Consider the following 12,992-nt stretch of genomic DNA (forward strand, 5'->3'; position numbering starts at 1 on the left):
TTATTTCAACAGACTCTCGCGCCGTACCTTCCGTCAAAACTCTAAAGGCCGACTGCACATTTCCTATCTTCACAATAAAAGCCCTGCTTCATGCTGCCTGCGCTAACTAAATACAGAGTCTCGGAAAACTGGCGTGCACAAGCGATCCCTCGGAAAGCTGGCGTGCACAAGTGATGTGCACGCCAGCTTTCCGAGACTCTGTATTTAGTTAGCGCAGGCAGCATGAAGCAGGGCTTTTATTGTGAAGATAGGAAATGTGCAGTCGGCCTTTAGAGTTTTGACGGAAGGGACGGCGCGAAAGTCTGTTGAAATAAAAAGTGTTTCTCGCCTTCCTCTCTGTCATTTTTTCATAATAATGAACTGGCAGCAGCCAGCGTCATCTCACAAGACCCTCGGGTGCCGTGAATGTCAATCAAGCAAGCTACGGAATTTGCCGCCAATGTTTTTCTTGTAAAGTGTATGGAAGCTGGATGAATTAGATGCCAAAAACCAACCACTTTCATGTGGTATTGTACAGAAAGGACAACTTTTTTTCTCCTCCATTTGAAAATGTGGGCGTTATCATCATTACTGTCTGATTCCAATCAATGCAAGTCATCAGAATCAGGTAATACACCAACTTATATTCTTGTCTTTGTGAAAGAAAGACATCTATATGTGTTACACATGCTTGTATTATCATTAAACACATTTAACTTGTTTACAAAAATGTCTCTTTCATAAATAAATAAATATAAATGATATATATAAATGAGGTAGATCCCCTCGAGTTGGTCAATTGAAAAGTAGCTCGCCTGCAGAAAAAGTGTGGGCACCCCTGGTCTAATATGAGTAAACATGAAGAATCATCATCCTTTTGGAACGTGAAAGAAAAGGCCACCACCAATTAATCCACAAAAAGGAGGGGAGGAGGAGATGATTATTTAAAAGAGTGCGGGAGGAGGCGGAGGTGGGCTCCTTGGCTGGTTGGTTAGGACCACTGAGGCGGGTAAAGGGGAGGAGGAGAGAGAGGGCGAGGAGAGAGACAGGGCGGGCGGGAAGCTGGTCTTCATGAAGACGCAGAGTGTTTGTGACACATGCACGGCTCGTCTGCAGGGAGCGACCACGGCCAGCAAGCAGCAGGAGGAGGAGGAGGAGGAGGGGGAGGAAGAGGAAGAGGAGGCCCGGCCCACCGCCTTCATGTGGATGCTATCAAGGTGAGTGTGTTGTTGTTTGGGTGAGGGTGGGGGGAGAATTGCTGCAGCCTGACGTGTGTCATCTACTTGTGTGTGAGTGTAAGAGAGAGACGTCCCTCTTGTGCACTCGAGCATCCCTCATGTTTTTTTTTTTAATCACACCGCATCTTCATATTGAGCTGCTCTCTGCTTATTGTCTGTGCATGTATTGTAAGTCACTGTGTCACCATGCATGTGTTCATTTGTTAGCCTTGTGTGTGTGCAAGCAGACTGTTTGACCCTATATGTGTGTGTGTGTGTGTGTGAGACTGCCAGCTGATCAGAAAACACCATATGTAGGATCCCTCCCAATGCAAAAAAAATGGGTCATCTCGGACGACTCCGAGTAATTATATAAGATGAGGGAAAATTGGATGTTGCAGTATATGAGCTGAGAATTAGCTGAGCAAGGCCACCGCAATGACAACAATATTTACGATTGTGCTAGAGGCGTTTTAGCCACCTCTTGTCATTTTGTCCCTTGTAAATGGCTGATTTAGGTGTGAATTGTGGTGTGCACGAGTCTCATGTTCATGGTACAAAAGCAGAGTGAAGAGCCCTCAAAGGGGAAATTTAACAGCAAAACCGTTTGTTAGAGTTCAGGCTGGTTCCAACTGGTAATGAAAGTTAAAAATGCTTTGAAGTTCGCAACATGTTTGTTTAACCATTTCTTTCATAACAGACATCCGGCCACGTGGTTGGCTTGTTAGATGTGCAAAATACGACTAGAAATATTAAAGTGAATTAGGTCAAATTGCAAGTAAAGATGCAATAATTAGTTGGTCTTTAAAAAAATCTTAATCAAGTGTCGTGCCATCTCATGTGTGCTGATATATTACAATAAAGCTTCTTGAATCCTTCAATATTATGAGAATAAAGTTGTTCTATCAAAAAAGTAAAGGTGAAATATTATGGTAATTTTTTTCTGTAATGTTACAGTAATAAAGTTAGATAATCACAATTTAAGTTTCAATGTGAAGTGAAGTGAAGTGAATTATATTTATATAGCGCTTTTTCTCTAGTGACTCAAAGCGCTTTACATAGTGAAACCCAATATCTAAGTTACATTCAAACCAGTGTGGGTGGCACTGGGAGCAGGTGGGTAAAGTGTCTTGCCCAAGGACACAACGGCAGTGACTAGGTTGGCAGAAGCGGGAATTGAACCGGCAACCCTCAAGTTGCTGGCACAGCCACTCTACCAACATAGCTAAACCGCCCCACATAATACAAAAAATCATAATGTTTTGGGAAAAATTACATTAAAGAAATAAAAAATGCTTATCTTTTTTTGGGGGGAAAAAATGTTTTTGGGGAAAGAACTTGAAGGCATTGTTTTGTAAAAAACATGACTTGTTTTTCTCATATTCTTTGTTCTTGTAATAATATGAGAATAAAGTTGTATTGTTATGACAATAATTCCTACTCTATTTTTATCTTATTTTTTTACGTATTTATTAAGAAAATGAAGTTAAAGTCCGAGCAACTGTGCAACATTATGAATTTATGCTTGAAAGACTCCAACTTTATTGTGGTCAGGCTATGACTTTAGTCCCGTAATGTTGCAACTTGATATTTTCTATATTATGACTTCATTATGTATAAGATTTATTCTCATAACTTTTCTAATACATTTGTGTAAGGTATCCCTATATTTCAACGTTATTGTATAAAATAAAATAAAAACATGTATTTTCTTTCTTCATAATATTACATTTTTATTTATTTAAAACTAACTTTATTTGAGTAATATACTTGATTCATTCAGTCTACTCACAATGTTACTACTCTATTCTTGCCAAAACTTGACTTTATTGTCAAAACATTACGACTGAATTGTAAACAAAGCTATATTTGTAAAGTTTGACCAATTTATATTTGTAATGTTACATCCTCATCCTCATATTTCGACTTTATTGTATAAAATAAAAATATGTATTTTCTTTCCTCATACCACAATTGAATTCCCTTTGATCATTCCAACTTATTTCTTTTGATACCATTGCTTTATTCTCATTATTTTGCAACTTTATTCTTGCCAAAAATATGACCCTATTGTCAAAACATTGTGACTTATTTGTAAATGAAGCTTTATTTTCATAATTTTACAAATGTTTTTTTGTATTGTTACATCTTTCATCTTTGACCTGTCAAAAAATAATCCTTTATTCCTTTCAAAATATTACATATGTATTCCCGTAAAACTAAGTTTAATTGTATAATGTTATGGATTTTTTCCTGTAATTTACAACCTTATTCTCATAATATAAATTTTTTTTGTGGTAACATTTTGACTTTTTCCTCATAATTTAATGATTTTATTTACATTTTCAGTGTGGCCCTTAAATTACACTTATTGACACTGCATTATTTTCTACAGATTGTCCCTCCCTCCTGCCATATTATCTTCTACATCACAGTTGTAGAGTTCTGTAAATTTTAAAAATGAACCAAAAAAGGATTTGACCTTGTTTTTTTTGGTGTCCTTGCAGGTGTGACAAGAGGAGACACTGGAAGCCTTCCAGGATGACTTTCCAGTGGTGCTCAACATTCTGAAAAGATGACCACAGATGATGCTTCTGGATTCCTACATTGGAATAGGAACACATTGACAAGGTTGGAAATATGCAAAGAAGGTTCCGTGTTGGATTAGAAGATTTGGTGATATGTTTTTACCGAGCGTCCCCCAGCACTGGCGTCATGGACCCTGACAGGGATGTGCTGTTGGCTCACCTGGTCCAAGCAGGACCACCTGGACCTTCCCCCTTTGGACTGTTTGTTTTTTCCAAAATGGAGTGAACTATTTGTCTCTCTCATCTGGGGCTTGTGTGGAAAAATAAGCGATCAAAACAACAACAATAACAAGAAGCCTGACACCTAAATGCATTGTGGGCGGGGTCCGCTTTGAACACTGAGGTGTCGGCCGGGTCGGCCTCGATGGACGCTGGTTACCCGGTCTGACCGCGTCCTGCCCTCACCCCGCCGTCCCAGGTTTGACCTTGCAGTGACCTTTGACCTCTCCGGTCCTGGCTCTCCACCTGCTCTGCTGCCTGGGTTCCGGAACGCTCCGCCCTGGGGCCCAGAACGAGCCAATCAGGATGAAAAAGAGCCGCAGTGTGCTGTCGGTGACAGGAGAAGAGGTGAGGAGCACGTCCGTCGAAACGCCGCCGCCGCGTTTGGCTTGCGTTGAAAACACACACATAACATTCCCGCCTTCCTTTGTTCATGTCCTCAAAGGTCTGTGCACATGAATCCACTTAGAAGAGGATGTTTTCTTTGAGATGCTTTCATCCTGGATGAAGGACATGATGATAGCATGCATTATTCAAACAGCTTTTTATTGATCATACTGAGCCTGTTAGTGTTCGTGTGAGAGTGTCTATACATATACAATTATATACACATATATATATATATTATGTGTGTAAGCATCTTTCCACATCTGGTCTGGACGACAACATTCAGCACAGCATGGGAGAAACACGGCACTGTTGCCTAGCAACTGGTACTGTTCCCCCAGTGTTTTGTTGCTACGGCACTGCAGTGCAGATCCAAGAGCTCCTCCGTCTGTAGAGGCCTTATCCCAGACACACACACACACACACACACACACACACACACACACACACACGCACACACACACACACACACACACACACACACACACGCACACATTTAACTGTTACGCTTTTGTTGCATGGGACGCACATATGCAGGCGTGGATGTGGAACTCCAGAAGAGACAAAGATGAAGCTACTCTTGTTTGCCCTCACATTCTCACAGGGCGATGACACAGACATAGCGGTTGCCAGGGAGAAGGCAGAGTCACCGCGCTACAGCCGATCCTACACGTCCGGGGCCACGCTGGGGGCGGAGCTACGCAGGGGGAGGAGCAGGAGACTGTCATCCAGTCTCCAGGTAGTGAGCCACCAAAGCAGTAACACACTGCTATAGAATAAGAATTAGGCTTGTTTATGATGTACATGCTATTAATCAGGCTTCAAGATAATGCATATTTTGCTGACACTAAACACTGGAAATGTATGAATGCTTGCCAATATTTAAACGTGCAATAATTCAAGTTGCTTTGAAATAACAAATCTTTCACAATGGAAAAAAAGGCGTATAAAACCATACTCAGTACCTTTGGTACCTTATGAGGTCATAGTATTGTGTATTATAAATATGAATCACAAAAATATCACAATTTTATAAAAATACACATCCCAGCAGGCACAAGACATTGATACAATGTTGTTTGAACATAAATTCCCTTAAAACTGACTTCTTTTTTTTTTTAATTGAATTATATTTATTTAGCGCTTTTCTCTAGTGACTCAAAGCACTTTACATAGTGACACCCAATATCTAAGTTACATTTAAACCAGTGTGGGTGGCACTGGGAGCAGGTGGGTAAAGTGTCTTGCCCAAGGACACAACAGCAGTGACTAGGATGGCGGAAGCGGGAATAGAACCTGCAACCGTTAGGTTGCTGGCACGGCCGCTCTACCAACCGAGCTATACCGCCCCTAAACAACTTCGCAAAATAATTGTATTTGTAAATCGAGACAACCTTGGTGTCTAATGTTGGATCCACATTGTTGGTCAGGAAATTTCAAAGGTCAAATCAACGTCACAGTCTGACATTGAATAAATGTCGTGAAAAAGCATGTTGTTTCAACCTTGTATTTGTGTTGTAGGATATATTGGCTGGAAAATAACCAAAATTGAATGGTCGAATCAACGTCACAGTCCACCATTGATTAGACATCATCAAAAAGCTTGTTGGTCCACTGTTAGGTTTGAGTTGCTTAACGTCAACAAGTTCTCAACGTTGTTTCAATGTCTTTTGCCTGCTGGGATGACACAACTACTTTCCTAATATTTTTTGGTAATTTCTGAAAATTGGAAGCATTCTTTAAAGCACTTTATTTTCAACATTACGGATTTAAACTTTTTCAAAATGTTGTCTTATCATTCACAATCCGTATGTGAGACAAGCACATGTATGTAAAAGTCAACTAACAATATCAATCAATCAATGTTTACTTATATAGCCCTAAATCACTAGTGTCTCAAAGGGCTGCACACACCACTACGACATCCTCGGTAGGCCCACATAGAGGTAATGGGATTCGCTCTATTCCACGTATTAAGCGCTCTAAAAAAACTTTTTCAAACTCCATCATTGTTTTACTGTATATATACGCTCCTAGCCCGTATGTGGAGTAATAACATGGACATTAATAATCCATCCATCCATCCATCATCTTCCGCTTATCCGAGGTCGGGTCGCGGGGGCAACAGCCTAAGCAGGGAAACCCAGACTTCCCTCTCCCCAGCCACTTCGTCTAGCTCTTCCCGGGGGATCCCGAGGCGTTCCCAGGCCAGCCGGGAGACATAGTCTTCCCAACGTGTCCTGGGTCTTCCCCGTGGCCTCCTACCGGTTGAACGTGCCCTAAACACCTCCCTAGGGAGGCGTTCGGGTGGCATCCTGACCAGATGCCCGAACCACCTCATCTGGCTCCTCTCGATGTGAAGGAGCAGAGGCTTTACTTTGAGTTCCTCCCGGATGGCAGAGCTTCTCACCCTATCTCTAAGGGAGAGGAAGCTCATTTGGGCCGCTTGTACCCGTGATCTTATCCTTTCGGTCATGACCCAAAGCTCATGACCATAGGTGAGGATGGGAACGTAGATCGACCGGTAAATTGAGAGCTTTGCCTTCCGGCTCAGCTCCTTCTTCACCACAACGGTGAACATTAATAATAACATGTAATATTTACATAGTTTAGTCATTTTAAGCTAGGGCTATTAAACTACATAACAAAGAGGGCCGTAGTTTCAACAGCATAAAGGTCTCAGAGGCCGGACATCAAAATATAGCAGTTTTTTAAAAAGTGCCTGCGCAGGTTATATTCCTCTGAGACTGTGTTTACTTATTTACAAAGTAAATATATTAGCTTTCCCAATGCCATGTCAATAAATGTATTATTCCAACCCTCGCTACTCGTTACCCGCGTGTGCAACGAGACAGATAGTTAACAGCATGAAGAAACAGAAGCTAAGTTTTGTCGAAAATTGATGTTCCTTCTTTTGTATTACTTTTCTTCCTCAGTTTGACTTCTTTATAAGTCTTCCTTTATTTAGGTTTGTAAGACTGAAAATATGAACATGACAAAAGTACTGCCATTGTGTATTTCCATTTTGTATGTTACAATAAATAAAATAGAAGGTTGAGTGTTAATACACACAGCAAACATTGCACACATATGGTTTAACACAATTAAACCTAATGTTTGTCGCCATCTGCTGGTCAAACTCTGCCCTACATGTATTTAACCGAGGCGGCGACTCATCTAGGGTGTAACCCCGCCTACCGCCCGGATGCAGCTGAGATAGGGAGAAGCGGTAGGAAATGGATGGATGTATTTAAACAGTTTCGATTGCCAGAGGTAAAAAGCCAAAAACAACACGACCATGAATGCAAAATACATCACAAAGTCAGCAATTTCAATACATTAATACTTTGTTGTCCAATCTCTGTTAAAAGGCAGATTTTCGCAATTTATTTTGATTTTTTTCAAGGTCAATAGTGCAATCTTCTTCTACTCACCCACTGCCGCTTTATTCTGACACACATGCTTCACTGTTGCCCCCTGTGGGGTGGCGGGAGTACTGCATACATGACAACCCTGGTTTGAATGGTTTAATCAAGCCCATTTGGGTGTTGTTCAGTGGGCCAAATTTAATAGGCCTGCATACGCCGCAAATTAATTTGAACGACACATTACAACGTTCGCTAATTCCTTCATCAACCACACTACCAATCATGGCAGACCTCACGAGAGCAAACAAAGACTACTTTGGGACAAATGCTGATCCGCATCTTTATATTTTTAACCTGAATATAAGGGAGGGTGAGCTACAAATATTAGATGCTGAGTGATCCAGCAAGCAGCAGTATTTCTAAGTGCTAAACAAGAAATAAAAACTACGGCCATAATACACAAATCACAAAACAGTGTCTGCTGGCAGTGGGATGCCGATTCAGGGAATGTATATATCTTATTGTTTAGGTGAAAAATGTATCATAATTTTCACGCAGGTAAAAAAAATATATATTAAAAGATGGGTGTATACGAGCATCTTTTCTTGTCTTTCTTGCCATCTTCGGGTCCAAATTGAATGTCAAAGTTGACCAACTTCTCGGTTTATGGCCACAACCTTTTACTATACAAGTGAGAGACATGATTTATAGTCTAAAAATAACTTTTACCAACTCAGAAGCAATGCAGCAGCTCACCATGTCAATAGCATAAGCTAGTTACCTAACAATATCGCTACTACTTGGTTAATATTCATGTCTGGACATGTAAATGGAATATTGTTGGCGGTTTATTATAGAAGGCTTGATTGGTACAAGCGGCATAGCTCGGTTGGTAGAGCGGCCGTGCCAGCAACTTGAGGGTTGCAGGTTCGATTCCCGCTTCCGCCATCCTAGTCACTGCCGTTGTGTCCTTGGGCAAGACACTTTACCCACCTGCTCCCAGTGCCACCCACACTGGTTTAAATGTAACTTATATATTGAGTTTCACTATGAAAAGCGCTTTGAGTCACTAGAGAAAAGCGCTATATAAATATAATTCACTTCACTACAATAAAGTACTACTCTCACAGTAGCTGCATTGCTAGCTACTTCGTACTTGCTATATTTTACAAATTATAGTGCATTAAAAAAAGGAAACATATGCATTATTGTTTTAAAGTATAGAGATCGTGTACGACAGTGATTTCCAACCACTGTGCCGCAGCATAGTATTGTGCCGTAAGATATTGTCTGGTGTGCCGTGGGAAATTATGCAACCTCACCTAATTGGTCCAAAAATATTTTTGGAAAATCAATAATCATAATAAAGTGCCGTTGTCTAGTGCCTGTGCAGTGCAAAGCTTGACAGGGTAATCTTGTAATACTCCATATCAGTGGGTGGCAGCAGGTAGTTCATTGCATTGTAGAAGTCAGAATGCGTGAAGGAGGATTTGTAATGATCCCAATATGCAGAGCACAGCGGGAGACAGCATGCAGTTAAAAAGATATGTAACGCTTCAACCAAAAATTAACAAAAGGCCGCTAGAAAAAGGCACTGAAGCATAGGGATGGCTGTATAAAACAAAAGTAAAACTGAACTTGCTATAAAGTCAACAAAAACGGAATGCTGGATAACAGCAAAAACTTACAGCGTGTGGAGCAAAGACGGCGTCCACAAAGCACATCCGTACATGAAATGACAATCAACAATGTCCCCACAAAAAAGGATAGCGTACACCCAACTTAAATAGTCTTGATTGCGAAAACAAAGCAGGTGCGGGCAATAGCACTCAAAGGAAGACGTGAAACTGCTACAGGAGAACACCAACAAAACAGGAAAGGTCACCAAAACAACAGGGCAAAACAGGAACTAAAGCACTACACACTGGAAACAACAACAAACTCAAAATAAGGCACGACAACCTGGTGGAGTTTAATTTTTTAACCTTTTTCTGCTGGTGGCATGCCTCCGTATTTTTTTTATGGAAAAAATGTGCCTTGGCTCAAAAAGGTTGAAAAACACTGATGTACGATATACACAATTCCCCCCAAAAAGTGCAGTTCAACTAAGTTCTACTGGAAGATATGATCCAGAGCTGAGCCTTTTTAAGTTTTAAAGGGGAAGTGCAGTTTTTGGGGAATTCTGGCTATCGTTCACAATCAATATGAGAGACAAAAACACGTCTTTTTTTTTTTTAAAGATCCTAAAAGTGATTCAAAAAAACGCTTGCAAAATGCATCTAATGGAAGTCACCGTTGTAGCCTTCAAAGCCCTCTAAAACAACTTCAAAACCCTCCATCGAAGTTTTGTATACACACTCCAAGTCTATACATAATCAATCAATGTTTACTTATATAGCCCTAAATCACTAGTGTCTCAAAGGGCTGCACAAACCACAACACAAACCACTACGACATCCTCGGTAGGCCCACATAAAGGCAAGGAAAACTCACACCCAGTGGGACGTTGGTGACAATGATGACACAGTGGGATGTCGGTGACATTGATGAATATGAGAACCTTGGAGAGGACCACATATGTGGGCAACCCCCCCCCCCACTCTAGGGGACCAAAAGCAATGGATGTCGAGCGGGTCTAACATGATACTGTGAAAGTTCAATCCATAGTGTAGTAACAGGCACATTCAAAACAATGTAAAATATTTACCATAGTTTGGTAATTTCAAACACTACCGGAACTTCTTTCCTCAGCACATTTATTTCCATTTCCATAGCAGCGCACTTCCAACATCTGGCAACAACTGTGTTCCTACTCCCGTAAACAAACACAAGTGTGTTGTAATCATGGCTAGACTTTGTAACAGACAACGCAGACAACTATTTTTGGACAAATTAAGATTCACAACCTTATATTTTTGAAGCTGAAAATACAGAGGATGAACTGTTTCTCGAAGCCAGCCTGGGGAGAGGGTGAAATGGTAGAGCAGACGGAAGCCGAGAGAGTGAAATTGGCGTGACTCGTGAGTATAAATGTGGAACTTGGAGCCAAGCTATGCAAAATATATGGCGTGCTTACCCAAAGTCAACTTGTAAAAACTTTCCCGGCCAGCTGGACCGTACAGTGAATCACAATAGTATTGATCATGATACACACAGCACATAAAGCGTGTTATTACAACTACAATACATATACTGTTGAGATAGCTGTGTAAAAAGTAAACACAAATTAATACTTTACTGATACTGTAATATGATTATTCATGTTTTTCAGTCAGTACAGATTGGTGTTCTATCGCTTTGTGTTGTGTATCACAAACTCAAAAACGATTCAGCTGCTAACGTAAAAGCTAGCGTATTTCTTGCCGTTGCGAGCTCACGGTTAATGCCTTATCTTGCCGTCTCAAGATTATGTATTACTACGCTAATAAAAGAGTTACTCAGTGTTTGCTATTAGAATAACAATGTTGCTACAGCTTGGTTATTACACAGGTTACTGGACGTAAATTAAGTATTGTTGGCAGTTTTGGAGGGATTTTTAAAAATGATTTAGTGGCAGAATGGCTTACTCCCATTAGCTGCATTGCTCGCCACCAAGAAGCAGCCAATTTCTACAATTTAGAAACAGGGAACAAAAAATGTATCATCTTGTCTCTCTCATTACGATTGTGAACAATAGGAAAAATAAAATAAAATAAGTGCAGTTCCCCTTTAAAGATGCAGTTAGCAGTAGGATTAAGAATATATTTAAACAAATATATATATATATATATATACACAAACACCACTAACGGCTAGCATGTGTTACCAAAAGTGGTTTAAGAGGAGACATTTTACAAATAAATGTCCATCTTTGTCACAGTTAAATGTTAAACACATGACAAAATGAATGTAGACGAGCAATAGGCTGCGATGAGGTGGCAACTTGTACAGTGTGTACGCCGCCTTCCGCCCGAATGCAGCTGAGATAGGCTCCAGCAACCCCCCGTGACCCCGAACGGGACAAGCGGTAGAAATTGGATGGATGGATGGACGATCGATAGGCATGAACAGGTTTTTATATTGCTGTTGAACTGGTGAGTGAAATCATACTTTTTTCAAAACGCCGCTTTTTTAATATCCTGCTTTTATTTTTGTGTGTCCGTTTTTATTAGTGGGGCGTAGCTTACAGAGGCTGGGATCTAATACATAATGCCTGTTTGATCATGAGCGCTGGGGTTGTGCGAAAAAATCGATTCGAATTTGAATCGCGATTCTCACGTTGTGCGATTCAGAATCGATTCTCATTTTTAAAAAATCGATTTTTTTTTTTTTATTCAATCCAACAAAACAATACACAGCAATACCATAACAATGCAATCTAATTCCATAACCAAACCTGAACCAGCAACACTCAGAACTGCAGTAAACAGAGCAATTGAGAGAAGACACAAAAGTACTGAATATTATCAACAACAGTATCAATATTAGTTATAATTTCAGCATAGCAGTGATTAAAAATCCCTCATTGACATTATCATTAAACATTTATAAAAAATAAAAAAAAGAACAATAGTGTCACAGTGGCTTACACTTGCATCACATCTCATAAGCTTGACAACAAACTTTTTTTCTTTCTTTTCTTAGTTTATTTCGAACATGACATACCCACAGCATTATACATCAGGCAATTTCATCATTTCACAATACACAATACATCATGTTCGAAAAGGAGTAGGAAGAAGAAAAGCTTATTTAATCCTACCCCTTTCCCACGTCAGAGCGCCCACAAATATATACATTCATTCACTGACCTTCTTTACAGCAAAATATCAAAATAGCAAACTGACATCTGTGAATGAGTAACACAACAGTTTTGTAACGTGTACTTAATTAATTCAGTCATCATTCACATACTAAGATGAAAAATATCTTATTTTGAATAAGTTTGAAATTGTTTTTCATAATTCTTCTTCTTTGTACGCACTATTGATTTGAACATCCTCTTAAACTGGATCATATCAGTACAATGTTTAACTTCTTTACTTAATCCATTTCGTAATTTAATTCCACATACTGATATGCTAAAGGTTTTAAGTGTTGTACGTGCATACAATTTTTCCTCTAAGGTTATATTTCTCCTCTTTAGTTGAGAAGAATTGTTGTACATTCTTTGGTAGCAGGTTATAATTTACTTTGTACACAATTTAGCTGTTTGCAATTTTACCACATTACCGAACTTTAATATTTTTGACTCA

The 12,992-nt window shown here is 39.9% G+C and overlaps 1 protein-coding gene and 1 long non-coding RNA gene across 4 annotated transcripts in view; one reads left to right on the forward strand and one right to left on the reverse strand.

Annotated features, from left to right (window-relative positions):
• Positions 1–399: 399 nt before the first annotated feature.
• LOC133538649 (uncharacterized) overlaps positions 400–12,992 on the reverse strand; it is a 30,919-nt gene continuing 18,326 nt past the window's right edge. The window contains exons 6-7 of the long non-coding RNA XR_009803068.1: positions 3,888–4,788; positions 400–3,798 (exon numbers count right to left, since the gene is read on the reverse strand). This is a non-coding gene — a long non-coding RNA (uncharacterized LOC133538649). The remainder of the gene's footprint in view (positions 3,799–3,887; positions 4,789–12,992) is intronic.
• Positions 1,071–12,992, forward strand: part of LOC133538647 (cAMP-specific 3',5'-cyclic phosphodiesterase 4B-like) — a 32,091-nt gene continuing 20,169 nt past the window's right edge. For 2 of the 3 annotated variants that reach the window (XM_061880329.1, XM_061880328.1), the window contains exons 1-3: positions 1,071–1,196; positions 3,704–4,351; positions 4,995–5,129. In XM_061880329.1, coding sequence (XP_061736313.1) covers positions 4,310–4,351; positions 4,995–5,129 — 177 coding nt within the window. In that variant the 5' untranslated portion in view covers positions 1,071–1,196; positions 3,704–4,309. Of the gene's footprint in view, positions 1,197–3,703; positions 4,352–4,994; positions 5,130–12,992 lie in introns of those variants that run through there. The other variant, XM_061880330.1, reaches the window with a different exon arrangement.

This window comes from Nerophis ophidion, linkage group LG20 (genome assembly GCF_033978795.1).
Source record: "Nerophis ophidion isolate RoL-2023_Sa linkage group LG20, RoL_Noph_v1.0, whole genome shotgun sequence".
Taxonomy (NCBI): Eukaryota; Metazoa; Chordata; class Actinopteri; order Syngnathiformes; family Syngnathidae; genus Nerophis; species Nerophis ophidion.